General features: G+C 41.9%; 1 protein-coding gene across 1 annotated transcript in view; it reads left to right on the forward strand.

Annotated features, from left to right (window-relative positions):
* The window catches only part of LOC126355558 (uncharacterized), an 88,987-nt gene that overhangs the window by 50,250 nt on the left and 17,796 nt on the right, over positions 1–20,941 (forward strand). Inside the window, exon 7 of the mRNA XM_050005918.1 lies at positions 12,742–12,966. Coding sequence (XP_049861875.1) covers positions 12,742–12,966 — 225 coding nt within the window. The remainder of the gene's footprint in view (positions 1–12,741; positions 12,967–20,941) is intronic.

Genomic DNA, 20,941 nt, shown 5'->3' on the forward strand with positions numbered 1-20,941 from the left:
AACATGGTTCTTGAGATCTACATCTACATCCATACTCCGCAAAGTCACCCTGAGTACCTCTATCGGTTCTCCCTTCTATTCCAGTCTCGAATTGTACGTGGAAAGAAGGATTGTCGGTATGCTTCTGTGTGGGCCCTAATCTCTCTGATTTTATCCTCATGGTCTCTTCGCGAGATATACGTAGGAGGGAGCAATATACTGCTTGACTCTTCGGTGAAGGTATGTTCTCGAAACTTTAACAAAAGCCCGTACCGAGCTACTGAGCGTCTCTCCTGCAGAGTCTTCCACTGGAGTTTATCTATCATCTCCGTAACGATCCTGTAACGAAGCGCGCTGCTCTCCGTTGGATCTTCTCTATCTCTTCTATCAACCCTATCTGGTATGGATCCCACACTGCTGAGCAGTATTCAAGCAATGGTCGAACAAGCGTACTGTAACCTACTTTCCTTGTTTTCGGATTGCATTTCCTTAGGAATCTTCCAATGAATCTCAGTCTGGCATCTGCTTTACCGACGATCAACTTTATATGATCACTTCATTTTAAATCACTCCTAATGCGTACTCCCAGATAATTTATGGAATTAACTGCTTCCAGTTGCTGACCTGCTATTTTGTAGCTAAATGATAAGGGATCTATCTTTCTATGTATTCTCAGCACATTACACTTGTCTACACTGAGATTCAATTGCCATTCCCTGCACCATGCGTCGATTCGCTGCAGATACTCCTGCATTTCAGTACAATTTTCCATTGTTACAACCTCTCGATACACCACAGCATAATCTGCAAAAAGCCTCAGTGAACTTCCGATGTCATCTACCTGGTCATTTATGTATATTGTGAATAGCAACGGTCCTATAACACTCCCCTGCGGCACACCTGAAATTACTCTTACTTCTGAAGACTTCTCTCCATTGAGAATGACATACTACGTTCTGTTATCTAGGAACTCCTCAATCCAATCACACAATTTAACTGATGGTCCATATGCTCTTACTTTGTTCATTAAACGAACTGTGGGGAACTGTATCGAACGCCTTGCGGAAGTCAAGAAACACGGCAACTATCTGTGAACCCGTGTCTATGGCCCTTTGAGTCTCATGGACGAATAGCGCGAGCTGGGTTTCACACAACCGTCTTTTTCGAAGCCCATGCTGTTCCTACAGACTAGATTTCTAGTCTCCAGAAAAGTCATTAAACTCGAACATAATACGTGTTCCAAAATTCAACAACTGATCGACATTAGAGATATAGGTCTATAGGTCTGCACATCTGTTCGACGTCCCTTCTTGAAAACGAGGTTGATAAGTGCCCTTTTCCAATCCTTTGGAACGCTTCGCTCTTCTAGAGACCTACGGCACACCGCTGCAAGAAGGGGGGCAAGTTCCTTCGCGTACTCTGTGTAAAATCGAACTGGTATCCCATCAGGTCCAGCGGCCTTTCCTCTTTTGAGCGATTTTAATTGTTTCTCCATCCCTCTGTCGTCTATTTAGATATGTACCATTTTGTCATCTGTGCGACAATCTAGAGAAGCAACTACAGTGCAATATTCCTATGTGAAACAGCTTTGGAAGAAGACACTTAGTATTTCGGCCTTTAGTCTGTCATCCTCTGTTTCAGTACCATTTTGGCCACAGAGTGTCTGGACATTTTGTTTTGATCCGACTACCGCTTTGACATAAGACCAAAATTTCTTAGGATTTTCTGCCAAGTCAGTACATAGAACTTTACTTTCGAATTCATTGAACGCCTCTCGCATAGCCCTCCTCACACTACATATCGCATCGGGTAATTTTTGTTTTTCTGCAAGGCTTTGGCTATATTTATGTTTGCTGTGAAGTTCCCTTTGCTTCCGCAGCAGTTTTCTAACTCGGTTGTTGTACCACGGTGGCTCTTTTCCATCTCTTCAATCTTAATTGGCACATACTCATATTGTATGAAGGGTTTGGACTTTGTCCACTGATCCTCAACACTATCTGTACTTGAGACAAAACTTCTGTGTTGAGCCGTCAGGTACTTTGTAATCTGCTTTTTGTCACTTTTGCTAAACAGAAAAATCTTCCTACCTTTTTTAATATTTCCATTTACTGCTGAAATCGTCGATGCAGTAACCGCTTTATGATCGCTGATTCCCTGTTCTGCATTAACTGATTCAAATAGTTCGGATATGTTTGTCACCAGAAGGTCTAATATGTTATCGCCATGAGTCGGTTCTCTGTTTAACTGCTCAAGGTAGTTTTCAGATAAAGCACTTTAAAAAATTTCACTGGATTCTTTGTCCCTGCCACCCGTTATGAACGTTTGAGTCACCCAGAACTATAACATGGTGGGGAAATCTACTCGAAATATTTTCCAAATTATCCTTCAGGTGCTCAGCCACAACAGCTGCTGAGCCCGGGCGCCTATAGAGACATCCAATTACCATGTCTGAGCCTGCTCAAACCGTGACCTTCACCCAAATCATTTCACATTTCGGATCTCCGTCAATTTCTTTCGATACTATTGCACTTCTTATCGCTATAAACACGCCTCCCCCTTCACTGTCCAGCCTGTCTCTGCGGTATACATTCCAATCTGAGTTTAGGATTTCATTACTGTTTACGTCTGGTTTCAGCCAACTTTCTGTCCCTAGTACTATATGGGCGTTGCGACCGTTTATTAATGACAGCAGTTCTGGGACCTTTCTATAGACGCTCCTGCAGTTTACTATTGTTGTTGTTGTTGTTGTCTTCAGTCCTGAGACTGGTTTGATGCAGCTCTCCTTGCTACTCTATCCTGTGCAAGTTTCTTCATCTCTCAGTACCTATTGCAACCTACATCCTTCTGAATCTGCTTAGTGTATTCATCTCTTGGTCTCCCTCTACGATTTTTACCCTCCACGCTGCCCTCCTATACTAAATTGGTGATCCCTTGATGCCTCAGAACATGTCCTACAAACCGATCCCTTCTTTTGGTCAAGTTTTGCCACAAACTTCCCTTCTCTCCAATCCTATTCAATACTTCCTCATTAGTTATGTGATCTACCCATCTAATCTTCAGCATTCATCTGTAGCACCACATTTCGAAAGCTTCCATTCTCTTCTTGTCCAAACTATTTTTCGTCCATGTTTCACTTCCATACATGGCTACACTCCATACAAATACTTTCAGAAATGACTTCCTGATACTTAAATCTATACTCGATGTTAACAAAATTCTCTTCTTCAGAAACGCTTTCCTTGCCATTGCCAGTCTACATTTTATATCCTCTCTACTTCGACCATCATCAGCTATTTTGCTCCCCAAATAGCAAAACTCCTTTACTACTGTAAGTATCTCATTTCCTAATCTAATTCCCTCAGCATCACCCGACTTAATTCGACTACATTCCATTATCCTCGTTTTGCTTTTGTTGATGTTCATCTTATATCCTCCTTTCGAGACACTGTCCATTCCGTCCAACTGCTCTTCCAAGTCTTTTGCTGTTCCTGACAGAATTACAATGTCATCGGCGAACCTCAACATTTTTATTTCTTCATTTTTATTTCTTCTCCATGGATTTTAATACCTACTCCGAATTTTTCTTTTGTTTCCTTTACTGCTTGCTCAATATACAGATTGAATAACATCGGGGAGAGGCTACAACCCTGCCTTACTCCCTTCCCAACCACTGCTTCCCATTGATGTCCCTCGACTCTTATAACTGCCATCTGCCTTCTGTACAAATTGCAAACAGCCCTATGTTCCCTGTATTTCACCCCTGCTACCTTTAGAATTTGAAAGAGAGTATTCCAGTCAACATTGTCAAAAGCTTTCTCTAAGTCTACAAATGCTAAAAACGTAGGTTTGCCCTTCCTTAATCTTTCCTCTAAGATAAGTCGTAAGGTAAGTATTGCCTCACGTGTTCCAGTATTTCTACGGAATCCAAACTGATCTTCCCCGAGGTCAGCTTCTACTAGTTTTTCCATTCGTCTGTAAAGAATTCGTGTTATTATTTTGCAGCAGAGACTTATTAAACTGATTGTTCGGTAATTTTCACATCTGTCAACACCTCCTTTCTTTGAGATTGGAATTATTATATTCTTCTTGAAGTCTGAGGGTATTTCACCTGTTTCATACATCTTGCTCACCAGATGGTAGAGTTTTGTCAGGACTGGCTCTCCTAAGGCCGTCAGTAGTTCCAAGGGAATGTTGTCTTCTCCGGTGGCCTTGTTTCGACTCAGGTCTTTCAGTGCTCTGTCAAACTCTTCACGCAGTATCATATCTCCCATTTCATCTTCATCTACATCCTCTTCCGTTTCCATAATATTGTCCTCAAGTACATCGCCCTTGTATAGACCCTCTATATACTCCTTCCACCTTTCTGCTTTCCCTTCTTTGCTTTACTATTAGTACATTAATATTGTTATCCCCTGTTGCATTTTGCCTACTCCTACCTTGTCGCGTCTCAGGAGGCGTCTTGTCGGGCCTAGGGAGGGAATTCTATCACCTAAAAAACCCCCATGTGCGCTCCACACGTACTCCGCTACCCTTGTAGCCGCTTCCGGCGTGTAGTGCACACCTGATCTATTCAGGGGGACCCTACATTTCTCCACCCGATAGCGGAGGTCGAGAAATTTGCACCCCAGCTCTCCGCAGAATCGTCTGAGCCTCTTGTTTAAGCCTGCCACTCGGCTCCAAACCAGAGGACCGCGATCGGTTCTGGGAAAGATACTACAAATAGTTAGCTCTGATTCCACCCCGCGAGCGAGGCTGTCCGCCTTCACCAATTCCGCCAACCGCCTGTACGAACTGAGGATGACCTCTGAACCCAGACGGCAGGAGTCATTGGTGCCGACATGAGCAACAATTTGCAGTAGGGTGCACCCAGTGCTCTCTATCGCCGCCGGCAGGGCCTCCTCCACATCTCGGATGAGACCCCCCGGCAAGCAGACAGAGTGAACACTGGCTTTCTTCCCCGACCTTTCCGCTATTTCCCTAAGGGGCTCCCAATAACTAATAAACCCCTTCCCCGTGTGCCTGCTCGGACCTTGCTGAAGGAGCAGCCACATGTCCACTCACAGGCAGAGCGGGCGATGCCACACGGCCAGCCTCCACATTTACCCTCCGCCTCGTGCGCCGCGAACGCCGCTGAACCCGCCACTACCGTTGGCCCAACCGCGCCCGGTACCCGCGAAGATGTCTCAACAGCAGGGACAGTGGGTGAAGGATGTAACACCTGGTGTGTACTTTGCGACGCACCAGACTCCCCACTGCCGCTGCACTCTGAGGCAGCAGCCTGAAGACTGCTGACCGCGGCCATCAACACGCTCAGCTGTTCGCTCCTCTTGCGTCCGTACACAGCAGTTACACATTCTATCCATCCTAAGGAATCAATTTACTGAAGACACTTAATCAACTTTTAACTAGACTGCTAGTCCACTAAAGGCGGCTGATTATTCGCTAAACTGTGATTGCTAGGCACTTCTTGTAGAAAACAATGAAAATAGCACTACCAGTCTCTGACCTGTATTGAAAACAAACACTAGCACTACTGGCACTATGGTTGACTAAAGGGACCCTCTCTGACTGTATTCAAAACAAACACGAAATCTATGGAACACTATTAATAGCACTCGTCAATTAAAGCTTCCTAAAAGCAAAAACACACGGAAGAAGAAGTGACAAGTAAGAAAAATACAGTTAATACTTAAATTAAGGTTGCTCGCTGCACAGCAGAATTGAAGCAGACGGCGGTTAGGACGACACGAGATCTGGCGTATTTATGACTTGTGGAACTCACTGATGTCCACTTGTGTCTTAAGTTCTTCACAATACTTCAGCAAACTGACATGTTGCCATCTTCAGGTTGTAATGACTGCTGCTCTGCTAGAGATGGCATCCTATATACATTAGCCTTTACCCGGTCCATTACACCGCTCCAGTCACTGTGCAGCCGCCGGGCCCTTAGGACTGACATTCTGTCGCGCTGACCTCTCAGCTACCGGGGGCAGACAAGTGTAGATAAGCATACAGAATAACATTCTGATAATATGTTTCATTAATTTTCCTGTGGACCACTTAGAATTTACCTACTTTATAGCAATATGTTGTTATGAACTTTCCAAACCCACTTATTACATAAAGGCATTTAAATCAAAAGCGGTGTTAGTATTAATACTTACTATTTGCTTTTGTGCGTGTTTGTGTTTGTCATGCCTCTTGAACTACAGGTCGTACATTGTTAATTTTGTAGGTACATTCGACGGTATATGTGAATAGTGTCTGCAAAATGTGTCGTCAAAAAAAAGTAACAAACTAAAACGTCATGTCTGATTCGACAGTTTTACTGAATGAACAGCGAAAACGTAGTCAGCGAGGGGATTGTCAGCGAGGCAAAAATTTCTTAAATGTTTGAAATCATGTGTAAACTTTGTTGCATTCTCAAATACTGTATTAATATAGCCTGGGTATTTTCGCGTGGTGGGCTACATTTCTTTTTCACCCCTACCCCTTTGATAGGTAGCTGGATCTTATCCCCGCTACGATTCCCTTCAGACAAGTGATATATGCACCAATTCTGGTTAAAATTGTCCAGTGATTTAGGAGGATATAGGGAAAATACATACATACATTTGTACATCCATTTTATAATATGTATGGACCACTTAGGAATGAATAACTGAAGTTCATTAACAGTATACTGCATTCATGGCTTATTAACAAAAATGCGTTGCAGATCTCTTAACACCATTCAGTAGCGCTGGAGAAGCGTTATCCATTGACGCCTTGCGTTGTGTTTTTCACCAGTGTTAATTTTCTAGTAAATTATCGAATTCCGTATTTTATAACAGTTCCTACAGTTTTCGTCGAGTTGGTTACCTCTTTGCACGAGAAATTCCTGTTCGAAATTTTCTTTCGCTGCTGCACGTGGTTCTATTTTAGCTTAACTAGTACTAGTAATGATCGTTCATTCGAATTTTGTATCCCGTCAGTTTTTCGCTATTCTTGGTAATCAGCGTTAGTCACCGTCGTATGCTTGTGTCTATTATTGGACTTCAGAAATTCCATGCTCAACCACACGGCCATTTCCTTTATCTGTCGAGCCTGGATGGTTTCCCTGTTCCAATGATAGCTGAGATGCACACAAAACTGGCAGCCAGGGTTCAGACGACTCTTTGGAGCTGATGGACCAGTCGCTCCGCATTACAAACAAGCACACCTTGAGATTACCTTTTTTTAGTCTGGCTTAGATGATTCTAATAATATGTGCAGTTCTCCATATAAATTTTTTCTATAAAATCACAAACGTCAGTTGTGGTTATTCAGACAGCCATTAAACTTAGAACTGCTATGTGGCATTCAGAATCCTTTACACTTGTATGAGATATTCAAATATGAGCTACCACTGACATCACATTCCAAGATCGCGGCGGTTTCATGTTGAAACGTGCAAATGTTAGTGCAGGTCCCTAAATGCATGGACAGTCTTGCCAGTGACGTCATTTTCCTCGTCAGTGACATCAACAAGCCACATACTTTTTCATATCCTCTCCCCTCTTTCCAACCAATCACAGTGAAATATTAAAAGTGTAGAGACATTCGAAAATCCAAGATGGCGGAACTAGCTCAATTGTGTTAAATTTAACTAAGTTAAATTAAAAATACTCTCCACATCACCTCCCCATTATATCCAACCAATCGCAGCAAAGTGTTAAAATGAGGCATCCAATAAATAAGTAAATTAATTTATAAAACTAAGATGGTAGAACCCGCTCTATTGTGCTTTGTGCCCTACTCTCTCCCGTTCCTCTTCCAACCCATCACAATGAAGTATTTAAATAATCCGTAAAAATGGTCTGAAATTTTCATTATATCATTGGAAGTCAAAGATGCTTACCTCCACATTGTTTAACATACACACATGCCTCTGTATTTAATCGTCGTAATACTGACTGAAATTGCTACTTGCCTCTGAACTGCGCGGACTTGCACAGGCCTCTCTGTACACACGGTGGTCAGATACCGTCGCAAAAGCTTGTAACGGTGTTGCAGGAAACGTTGTGCCGAGAAATAAGTGTTAAGACAAAAATTCTATACGTCTCGCCGTTTCAGGGTTAATAAGCATTGAAATTATTCAGTCAGAACATCGTGAGTGTAAATTCACTCGGCCCACCAGAGACGGTGTCACCAAACGTGTACTTCGCTTGATTTCCTAAAACCGAACGAGACAGCGCTACAAAAATTGGACAAGGGACGGTAGTAAGCACCGAACTAGAGCCGAGGACTATCATTGTGCCTCTTACATTTCTGATCTCTCATACGAAGTAAACATTTCTCTCTGTATATCATACATCAAATACAGTATTCCTTACACACATACTATCTTTCTCTTAGAAAGTACTCATTTCTCCTGCCTGTTTCTCTCTCTCTGCACACACACACACACACACACACACACACACACACACACACACACACACACACACACACACACCTGCATGGTCGACAATCTTTCCCCTCCTAGCTGACCTCCATTTCCCTCGGTGACCAAGAATAAGAACGGGTGACCATTTAACAAAACGCAACAGGTCACTGTTTAGGAAAACAGAAGGGAACGCGGTTTGACGAAATGGAACTGGTCGCTGTTTAAAAAATGGAACAGGTTAAAGTTTAAAGAAATAGAACAGGTCACTATTTGAAAAAACCAGTATTGGTCACTTGAAAGAAAAAAGAACCGGTCACCATTAAAAAAAAATGAAATGAATCACCATTTAAGAAAATTACTGTCTAAAAAACGAAACGGTTCGCTGTTTTAAAAAATGGAATGGATTATCCTTTAAAAAACAGAATGGGTAACCGTTTAAAGAACTGGAACGGGTCACTATATAAGAAAATGGAATAGGTCACCATTTAAGAAAAGGGAACTGGTCACCGTATAAAAAAAACGGAATGGGTCATCGTTTTAAAAAACAAAATGAATCACCACTTAAGATAACGGTAAGGATCATAATTTAAGAAAATGGAATGGAGGCTGCACTTAAGAAAATGCGCAGGTATGAGTGAAAGTCAGTTGAAGGACTCGTGGTCAATGAAGAATTATGACCAGCTTACAGAGTGAGCACCATTACCCTATACGCTACTGGGGGGAAGGGGCAATGAAATACATATTCTGCACATACCTACGTAAATACAGTACTTTTTGTCATTTAAATTAAAATATTTTCTCTGCCTCATGAATAAATTTCGTGTCACATAGCAGCGTGGACAAAAATTCCCACAGTAAATGTCACATCTCTCCAACTCTGCCTCACCATTAAATGTTAACATGTTCAGAAAAAAGTATAAATACTTGAGTTCCCGAGCTTTTCCCATCAGTAACACACATACATGCAATATGAGTGCTAGTGGCGTCAATGTGGGGCCCGACTGCTCCAAGATAGAAAGCGCAATGCAGTGTGGGAAGTTATCCCTGCATGCCTCACCTCTGCTAATAAGAGACACACAGCTCAGCCGGCTGTGTGAAGAGAGAGAGAGAGAGTGTGTGTGAGACTCGCTAACGTTATGTTGTCTGAAGCAAACTACAGACGGAATGGGTGGGCAAGAAACCAAAACTAAATATACCTCAGACATAAAATATACAGTGTTTTATCATATAATGTTTTACTTTCTGTGTTTTCCATGTATTTGCACTATTTACATTTTTACAGCTTTTTACAATATTTGTATTACAGTTTCTACAGGTATATAGATATGAGGCCCTGAGAAAAATAAGGGCTCAAAGCACATCGTTATTAGACCCATACTGAAGCGAATATCAGAGAAACAGCTTTTCGTCAATGTTCATATATACAGCGTGGACCTACGACACAGATAGATCTGGGTCACCATAAGATCAATACATGTCAACAGAATGCTTACATATCGCAATCTCAAAATCGACGAGGTTGCGTTTTTAGGCCCTCGTGGTTCTGATTGTCACATACATATTTTTAACAGATTTACATTTTTTTCTACATTTTTCTACAAACGTTGTTATAGACACTTTAAATGAAATCAGTCATCATCAGTTCTCACATGGTTGTGGCCAAAAGCCACTCTTCTCACTTTATCGTCAAATATGAAATGCTTATTGTCTTTTATCAAAGTGCTAATTTGCTTTTCGTCGAGGCTGTGTGTGGCTTTGACCGCATTAAATATTTCTCACTTAATTTTGCAGTATGATTAGTCCCAACAAGTATATTTTGCTTTATGCATTATGCGCTCCAAGACAGTTTTGAGAGTGTTCCTTTTTGACCTCACTCCAATGAGTTCAGCAATTATCTGTACTGATAACTCATCTGTCATTAAATACACTTTCTTTTTATTGATGTGTGGGATGTTATCAGTATTATAATCACAGTAATCCAAAGTGTCAAACCACTTACGCACATCAGTTTCAACAATATCATAGATATCTGATATTATAACAACTGCATTTCGTTTTACTGAAAAGGTGTAATGATGTCCAGTAATTAAAAATCATTTGACTCTAGCCATTAAACACTTATTCAGCCATCTACTTGTGTGGAAGGTATATATATTCTACAGAAAATTGTTACTACCTGTATCTTCGTATTTACAAATAACACCCATGCACACAAATTGCTTACATTCTACACTCTCTGAAAGGAAGCAAGTATGGTATTTCACAGGCACGAAGAAGTACTACTCACATTGACACTTTGGTACATTAAAAACTATCTGTACATATTACTGTAAACAATCAGTAAGGACATTCGCGTCCTCTCAGCCACTAGGAGCGAAAATTGAATTCACCTGACACCCGGCACCTCCGGTTTTGACTCTGTTAAATTATTATTGTTGACTGCACTCTGTTATCACCTGTCGTCCCTTTCATTGTCATTCCGATATTTCTTTCTTAACGAGTGCCAATAAGTAGCCCATAGTTCAGTTACGTTATGAATGGGCATTTACTTAATAGTGAAGCTTGGGTCTGCATCAAAATTTCGAAACACTCAGTGGCGTGGGAATGGAAGCAATCATATGACTGGATATAAAGTGATCCTAAAAATATATTCAATGTGGTTTACAATATCTGTCAGGATGATTCGTATTCTGAAACTATTCTAGCTAAAAAATCGAAGAAAATTAACGAATGACAAAAACACTTCCAACAAGTGACACTACATTCTTAAAAAGCAAGTGATTAAATCTTCAGTCAATTATAAAAATGTACCTTCTATGCTGTCCGTTCATACCCCCCTTGCAGGGAATTATGGGTGAGGTGTGTAAAGCAGCGGGAAGAAAGAGAGAGACAAATTTAAAGTTACTGTCGATATATATAAACATAAATTTATAATGGACTTCCAGTTATTAACCTTTTAAATTCAACCAGAAGTCCATGTTTAATGCCAGAAGTACGAAAAATTTATATTTAGGTAAACAATTATATAAGTTTTAGAAAGTACTTCATTTGTAGAAATATCTGTACTTTTTATCCACCTCTCCTTAATATATGTTATTTGCCTCTATAAAGTTGGCAACCGTAGTCATGATTCAGGTATAACCGAAAAGACTAAAAAGGCATGTAACTGAAATCACTCAAATCCGATTTTCCTGGAGTGTGGCTTTGTGGCGAGTGTAATCTTCCCCTCCACTTCATCATCTGGTCTCCCGCTGTTTAATATATCCCTTCATCTCTGCGCTGAATTTTGCCTATTTCTTTGAACTTGGCCATTAAAAATTTGTAATATTTTATCAGTAATATTAATCGTCAGCTTTTGAAAACCGACAGTAATATTTGTATATGAATCAGTCATAAAATTCTACTCATATACTTATCATTTTGGCGCCCTTCATTTTAAGCCAGCTATTACTTAATCTGAGCCGTAATCGCCTTTACTAACTCTTAATAGCTTATTATTGCTGTACTTCCATTCCAGCGAACATCGTTACTGACAATGTGTCTCCCATTATTCGTCTTCTTGATTTTTCGTATTTGATGCGTATTTCAAGCTATTTCTATCCACAACTACGTAGAATAATTTTATTAGTTGTGTTTCACATTTGCTTCTCTAGAGGCAAACAATATTTGTTCATGGTTCCAGATATTAATAGAATACACATAGTATCGATAAATTAATACAGGCCGCCTTAATATTTCGCAGTATTGCCAAGATTAATGATTTCTCGTGATATTATGGCTTATGATACGGGTATTTGACAATTCATGGCGTGCCGCGCTGCAATACTTGTAATTCTCAAATTTTGATGTCCAATTCTGTTGGGAACCTGTTCACCACGACCGTATCATTGTCAATATATTTTTAATGAATGGCAGCACACATCGTAAATACTGAAATCTTTATATTACAGATCGATTTCGATCACTTTGTTACCCTCTTCAGTGCAAATTATTCGAACGTTGTAGACCCATATCACAATAACACAACATTTCCTACTTCCAACAGATATCTTCACTTTTACTACACAAAATAGTTTTTTTTTAATTTACAGAAGAGCCTATCTTGTAACCCTAGCAGTTGCCCATCCGACCTACAGTGACCTCACTGGATTTCAATATTTACGACCAATGCTGCCATTTATCCAAAATATAATTCTCAAATGTTATGGCCATTACCTCAGTTTTAAACAAAATGTCATCTCGTCCAGGTAAGAATCATCTCATTAACACTGCATACATATCAGATGGACTGAACGTCTTCTACAAGTCTGTGACGTCGACCAAGTCTATATGTTAACATGCCGTTATTTTTGCAGGTGCCACCCACAGAGGAGACCGCCGCTGGCAAAGGCTTGTTGAGTCGTGTGGTGAACGCCTTACTGCCTTCCTCCTCTACCGCTGTGGCTTCTGTTTCCCAGACGAGGACTGGTGGTGAAGACTCAAAAGCAGGCAGTCAGGAAGCCATCTCGAGTCCGGCGGAAGTCGAGCACCCTGACAGAAAACGTTCTACAAATGCCATCGTCTCCAGTGTCTCTTGCATGGTATGCCTCTGTAACATGACAATATGCACAATCATTGGTTGTAGAAGTTAAAAGTATATTACAATATCAACATATCGTATTCAGTTCTGGTTACAAAGATGGGGAGCACGAATGGATACAATTCAAAAGCATTTTTCAGTGCTCCATAAACTTGTGTATGCCAAGCAAGGTTTTAAGAAATGGGAAAACCCAACGTGGTCCAGTAGCTGTGTTAGAAAGCTCTTACAAAAGAAGGAGAACCTAATCACAGATTTGAGTAAACTCAAAAACTTGTGGGTGAACAAAAGTTAAACGAAGTCACATTGACTGTGTCAGCTCCACTGAAAAATTTTGCCAAACCGTATAATAAAAAACCTTAAAAGTTTTCGTCTTACCTTAAGTTCGTAATCGGATGAAAATCATCTAGCCAGTCATTCGGTGACCATAACGGCACCGAAACTGCAGATGACAGAGGGGAGATAGGTATACTGTGGACAGTTTTCTAAATTGTTTCACTGCAAGAGATCCTATTATGATTCTTTAAACCATCGCAGGAAAGGAAGATACTGAAATAAGTGATAGATGAATCGAAAATCATCGAAAATTGCTCAACAGTTGATAAGAATCTGAACCTGATGATATCTATGTAAGATTCTATACAGATTATGTTAAATAATTAGTTCCCCTTCTAGCAGCAAGTTATTGTTGGTTGGAACAACGGAGGGTATCATGCTACTGGAAAAGTGCAGCTCATTCCAAGCTTCCAGGACGGATCATCGAACAGATGCACATAATTATAGGCGCTGTAACTGACGAGCACTTAAGTGGTGTTTATGAAATGAGTGAGCCCTGAACTATATCCTGATGGCTGAAAGAGACACACACAAATGGAAATGCTATCTAACATTAAAATCAAAGTAAAAGATTGGGTAGCCACCAACTCCAGCCACACGATAAACAAGAGGTCCGACCGAGTTGGAAATATAATTAATTTAGTCATCAGAAAAACTCAAAAGAACATTCATTGTAATGTCACTCAAAAAAATGTGGTGCAATTATTAATATGATCCAGGGATTGTTCACACGTATCAAATATTAAAATAAAGTAAAAAGTGTGCGAACACTGCGAATAAGAGCAGCTTGCCGCAACATTCCTGAACACAATAACCATTCTAAAGAATATGTTTTAAATAAAAAGGGAACACTAATTATCGGACTTGTGAGCATGGAACCGCTATGGTTGGGCTAACAAGGAAACAACAAGATGAACAGCTTACGTAAAGGAGACGTGACATTGGTACACTTGATATGACTTTAAACAAAATTATTTATTTCTTAATACATTCCTTTAGTTCTGCCACGAATGTAGCCAGATGATGGAAAAAATTTTCTCGAAATGCATAGTTATAACTTTTGTACTGGAGTGTTATATGTTTCGAGCTCTTTAGAGCTGGGGTTAAATATCTAACGTGTTTAATAGTCGCATGCATCGATATGTCTGAAAATATTTTCTCGATGTTACGAAGCGTAACAACTGAAGAGCTGTAAAGGAGCTCTTTGTTCATCGCTGTTAAGAACACCTGCCTATGTTCCCTAGCAGTGGATCATCGCCTTTGTTTACGTTGTTCCTGTTTTGGGAAAGATAAACATCTCAACCCTTTTAAGGAGTTAGTGATGTCTTTGTTGTCCTCGTTATGAAAGAATTCTCACACTCCACAGGTAGCTGTTTCTGCCACTGTGCCAGTGGGACTAAAAACGGGAGAGTCCTTAGTTCAGTAGGTACCGGCCCCGTCGGATGACTGCCAGCGCCAGTGGAACTGAAGACGGGCGAGGATTTACTCTTGGAGGTATCATCGCATTCTGATGCACAGGTAGCTGAGACGAAGTGGAGAGGCAGCAACACACTCTGAACACACTATGCGCAGCACGACAGAGCTGCACGATTGATTGACCTATCGCAGCACCCTCTAATGGTGAACTCACGAATTTGTTCAGTTCTTCGGTCTGCAGGATCGGAGGCAGTTGTCTCTTGTGTGGTGGGAGCTGGGACACATGTTTCCATGCATTGTGTTATACAAAGCATTTATTTCCAGGACCATACTCTTCTTCTTCATATGTTCAGACATTAATGCTCGCTTCCATTCTTCATGTTCGAGTTTATGGGTGCACTCCTCGGCTGAATGAGTGCATGTAATATAGCTAAATTTCAATACAATTTGTTTAAATTTGTACGAATTTATCGAAATTTGTTTAAATTTGATATATACCTACAGCAGTAGTGGCTTAATACGATGTTACCACCATAAGAGGCTGAGATATCAGTGCTTGTTCTGTTGTCGATGTGGAAGGGGCATGAGGAAATGTTGGTGCCAGACGGTGGGAGTTGTTATAGCTGTATTACATGAACTAATTCTGCCGAGGAGTGCACCCATAGCGTCCTACATGAAGAATGGAAGCGAGCATTAATGTTTGAACATATGAAGAAGAAGAGTATGGTCCAGCAAATAAATGCTACCTCCAATCTTGCAGACCAAAAAATGAAGCTAGTTCGCGAGTTCACTGTTAGAGGATGCCTCACATGATTGTGCAGCTCAGTCGTGATGCGTAGATTGTGCCTCTGCCTCCCCACTCCGTCTCAGCCACCTGGGCATCGGACCACACTGATACCTCCAAGAGTAAAACCTCACCCGCTTACAGTTCCACTGGCGCTGGCAGACATCCGACCTGGCCGGTACCTCTAATAACAAAGGACTCTCCCGTTTCGAGTCCCACTGGCACCATGGCACAAACAGCTACCTGTGGAGTGTGAGAATGCTTTCATAATAGGGACAACAAAGGCATCACTAACTCCTTGAAAGGGTTGAGATGTTTATCTTTGCCGGTCGGAGTGGCCGAGTGGTTGTAGGCTCTACAGTCTGGAACCGCGCGGCCGCTACGTTCGCAGGTTCGAATCCTGCCTCAGGCATGGATGTGTGTGATGTCCTTAGGTTAGTTAGGTTTAACTAGTTCTAAGTTCTAGGGGACTTATGACCTCAGAAGCTAAGTCCCATAGTGCTCAGAGCCATTTGAATCATTTGTTTATCTTTCTCAAAACGGGAAAGACGTAAACAAAGGCGATGATGCACTGCTAGGGAACATAGGCAGGTGTTCTTAACAGCGATGAACAAAGAGTTCCTTCAAAGCTCTTCAGTTGTTACGCTTCATAACATCGAGAAAACATTTTCAGACGTATCGATGCATGCGACTATTAAACACATTAGATAATTAACCCCAGCTCTAAAGAGTTCGAAACATATAACACTTCGGTACAAAAGTTATATCTATGCATTTCGAGAAATTTTTTCCACCATCCTGCTACATTCGTGGCAGAACGAAAGAATAGTAATTTACAGTGGGCTTTATCTTTCCATATAGCGTTAATCGCTTTATTATTTTGTTGCACATGTCATTCCAGCTCTGAAGAGTTCGTAACATATAACACTTTAGTACAAACGTGTTCACATTTAATTATAACTATACATTTCGAGAATTCGAAGTAAAAATTTTACAGCAACAAGGTAGAATAATTTACAAAACTTTCAGCAACCATATAAGCCCTCGATTCCACCGATAGCGCGACTTTCAATTTCATCTATTCCACTGTACACCTTTCCTAAATAGTAAAATTCTTTGTTTTATCATTTGAAGACTTTGTAAAACATTCGATTAAGCTTTTACGAAGCTAAGCTAAATGTATGAAACACTAGTGTTAATACCATCAATGTAGAACTTCTCGCATATAACATTCACCATGGAGAAGCTTGTAGGCTTTGAGGGAGATGCAGTATCTCATCAACCGCATGATAAGTGTTGAAAACATTTTCGCATCCAGTAACATTGTAAAAAATACTCCCATCCTTCATCCAGCTATTTGCCAGAATATTTCTAAAGTGTTCCGAGCTCTTATTTGCATTCTCCGCAGCTGAAATATCTGCTGAATGCACTGAGATCGTAATGCAGTGTGGTTAATTAATCGAATACACAGAATGAGGCATTTATCAAAGCACATATTGTGGCGGATGGGGACTTCAATCCTGTAATTCACGATGAAGAGCTGGCTGCTGTGACTGAGCTGTGGTCCAGGAACGAAGAAGGTGATTATTATTATAACTTTGATATTCTTCTTATCATTCATACTTCCACATCAGTCTATTAATTATTTAAAGATGCTCTATAACACGATGCTATTTATTTTTCACAGAGGTGAAGCCTCATATGGCCTCAGCGCATGTGTCGGGGCACGATGCACTGTCATTAGAGCCCCAGTATGACGAGCAGAGCCATGTGTTGCGCTGATCACAGCGAAGTCATCGGAGGAGGTTCATCCCACCCGGATCTGTGCATCATGGAGTCAGCCATCACTGGGCCCCCATCCCCCTTGTGCCCCACGCTTGATCACCTGCGGACGCAGGCAGTGGCAACAGACGACTACTGACACCTCAGCAGTTGGTGGTGGACTGGTCAATTTGAGGGTGAGACCGCAGCCTCGGCTCAGCATTATCCGCTACACTCTGCCTGCAGCTGTTCCCACTGACTAGACACTGGCGCCTCACCCCTGGCTCCATCGACCCACCACCACCAGCAGGTACTGCGCAACTGAAGGCGTATGACACATCATACTGCATCGCCAGCTCAACCTAGTAGTATTAGTAGTAGTAATAGTATTAACGATAGTGAACCCATGGCTAGCGGCAGTTCCCTCTCCTGTCATTTTAGTGAAGGGCATCAGGTCAGTGATACTATACCACAGTTAGAATACTCGGTGATTTCAGACACTTTTGAGGAGTGAATCTCATTCACCAGGATCGAGAATCCGGCAGTGGGGTAGTGTGGCTCTGTTGGTTTTCTAAGGGCGTACTTTCCTGTTGTGGAACGGATCTCCTCAAGGTAGTCAATGACTCGCAGTAAAAAAAATGGCCTGAGCACTATGGGACTCAACTGCTGTGGTCATCAGTCCCCGAGAACTTAGAACTACTTAAACCTAACTAACCTAAGAACATCACACACATCCATGCCCGAGACAGGATTCGAACCTGCGACCGTAGCAGGCGCACGGTTCCGGACTGCGCGCCTAGAACCGCGAGACCACCGCGGCCGGCGACTCGCAGTATCCTGCCATTAAGTGCAGTTCAGTGATTTGAATCGAACTATCGCACCCCTCGAAGTTGAGTCTGGTGTTGAAGAGACAACTCTTCATTATCTTTGGGGGGGGGGGGGAGGGGAGGGGTGGCGTGATAACGCAGAGCACATCAATCGCCGAGTGGTTTCATAAATCCACCTTGAGTGCTATACCGACCCATGTTTCCAAGATGGAAGTCAGAGGATCAGCTAAAGCACTCAGCTGAATACTACATCTGGACATCCATACACTTGTCTACGATCCTGTAAATGGAGGGTCAAGCTGTATCAAGCTCCCTAAAGATGTAGCTAACAAGAGGTCGTGTATTAATGTCTAAAATAGAAAAGGTCAGGCTTCTTTTACATGGTCAATCCTGGCTTACAAAAGGAAGTACAATTACAGAGATCATCCTGAGCGCCTGAGTGCATACGATACAGGTGATAATATTTGTGGGTGTTATAACTTTGATGGTATAGAGTTCTCCGTCAAGATCTAGGAAATACCTAAATTTGAGGTGCAGAATACCGGCATATTGGTTCATGTTTATGGCCTGGAGAAGAAAAGCAAGTCAGATGAGCAAGACAAGCATATTGTAGTCAGTCCCCTCCATTTCTCAAAATTTGCCAGTGAGCGTGAGCTACTTGTAAACATGCTGCTCTTCTCTGAAGGTGATAATTATCACTATGTTTGGATCAAAAACATGTCCCGACCCCTACCCTCCCAGTTGAATAAACATGAACATAAGCAGAATATTTGCTTAAGGTTCCTCAATTATTTCTCCTCAGACACGTTATTAGTGGCGCATCTGGTAGACTATGCTTCCAAGGAAGTGGTACGTGTTAATATGCCTGCTGAGGAAAACAAATTCATATGCATATCACTCGAGCTGCATTTCCTGATGAGGAAAAGTTTCAACTTGTGACTAGGAAGGGACTTTTCCCAAATGAGTATGTGGATAGTACAGCGAAACTCAACGAAACCAGGCTACCCGACATAACTGCGTTCTCCGCCGTTAAGGCGATGCCTTAACACATACAGAGTATGAGCATGCCATGAATGTCTGGCGGGAATTCAATATTTCCACTTTAGGAGAGTACATATGGCTTTACATGGACACAGACGTGCAGTTGCTTGAGGACGTTTTCGAGAAATTCCAGAGTCTATGCATGACCACATATTCTCTGGTGCCCGCCTTTTAATTCACAGCACCAGGGTTGTCATGGGATCTAATGTTCAAGAAAACGTAGTGCAGTATTGAATTACTGACTGATGCTGACATGCTTCTTTTCTTTGGGTGAGGCATCTGTGGGGGACTTTACCAATGTGTCCATTGGCATGCGAAGGCAAATAACCCGTAGATGGGTGACAGGTACAATGCATCCCTCGATTCGAGTTACATAATGTACCTGGACGTGAAAAACTTATATGGGCACACCAGTTGGCAATCACAGCCGATTGGTGAGTTTCTATCGGTGCCTGAAGACAAATGCAAGGGATTTGGTGGAAAAATCATGGGAGATGGCAGCTGATTCTGATGTAGGGTACGTAGTGGAGGCAAAACTCACATACCCTATTAGTGCAACGGTATTGAATTCGACACGACCTCATACACGGCCGATAATCCTTATGGTATCATTCCACAGAACAAGAAGGTTATCGGTCTTATGAAGGATGTGGCTAATGGATTGCCGATTGTGGAGTTTGTAGGTCTACGCTCAAAAGTGCTTGCGTTTCACACATTGGAAGGCTCCACCCAGAGGTGAGCTAAGGGTGTGCATCATTATGGCATCAAGAGACCTCTCTATCGAAGACTATTTGCGGTGGCTGAGCAGCAGTGCTGGACTGCAGGCACTACATGTGGTATGGCAGACCAGTATTCAATCGAGGGGACACGAGGTGTACACAGTGCTGCAGTCTGAATTCGGTCTGACGCCTAATGACGATAAAAAGGTCATTTGTGACGATGGGATTGAAACTCTCTACTCATACTATTGACTTGTAGCGAGAGGTTGAGTGGGGGACTCTCATTGAGTGATAGAGAGAGAGAGAGAGAGAGTCCAATGTGTAGTAGTATGGCGCTTATCATAGTGTAAGTAATTTGGTGTGTGTGTCATGTAAATAGTTTTGTGTACTATGGACACATGTATATACATACTAGAGAATGTGTGGAAAAGAAAGTGTAAAAAAAGAAGAACTCCAAAATTTATATATATATATATATATATATATATATATATATATATATATATATATATGCACACCATGTGTGTGAAAGAAAGAATAACCATAAATAAAAAAAATATTTAAAAAAGCAAAAAATAGAAAAAATTATATATATATATATATATATATATATATATATACTCCTGGAAATGGCAAAAAGAACACATTGACACCGGTGTGTCAGACCCACCATACTTGCTCCGGACACTGCGAGAGGGCTGTACAAGCAATGATCACACGCACGGCACAGCGGACACACCAGGAACCGCGATGTTGGCTGTCGAATGGCGCTAGCTGCGCAGCATTTGTGCACCGCCGCCGTCAGTGTCAGCCAGTTTGCCGTGGCATACGGAGCTCCATCGCAGTCTTTAACACTGGTAGCATGCCGCGACAGCGTGCACGTGAACCGTATGTGCAGTTGACGGACTTTGAGCGAGGGCGTATAGTGGGCATGCGGGAAGCCGGGTGGACGTACCGCCGAATTGCTCAACACGTGGGGCGTGAGGTCTCCACAGTACATCGATGTTGTCGCCAGTGGTCGGCGGAAGGTGCACGTGCCCGTCGACCAGGGACCGGACCGCAGCGACGCACGGATGCACGCCAAGACCGTAGGAT

The sequence above is a fragment of the Schistocerca gregaria genome, chromosome 3 (assembly GCF_023897955.1).
Source record: "Schistocerca gregaria isolate iqSchGreg1 chromosome 3, iqSchGreg1.2, whole genome shotgun sequence".
In the NCBI taxonomy this organism is placed as follows: domain Eukaryota; kingdom Metazoa; phylum Arthropoda; class Insecta; order Orthoptera; family Acrididae; genus Schistocerca; species Schistocerca gregaria.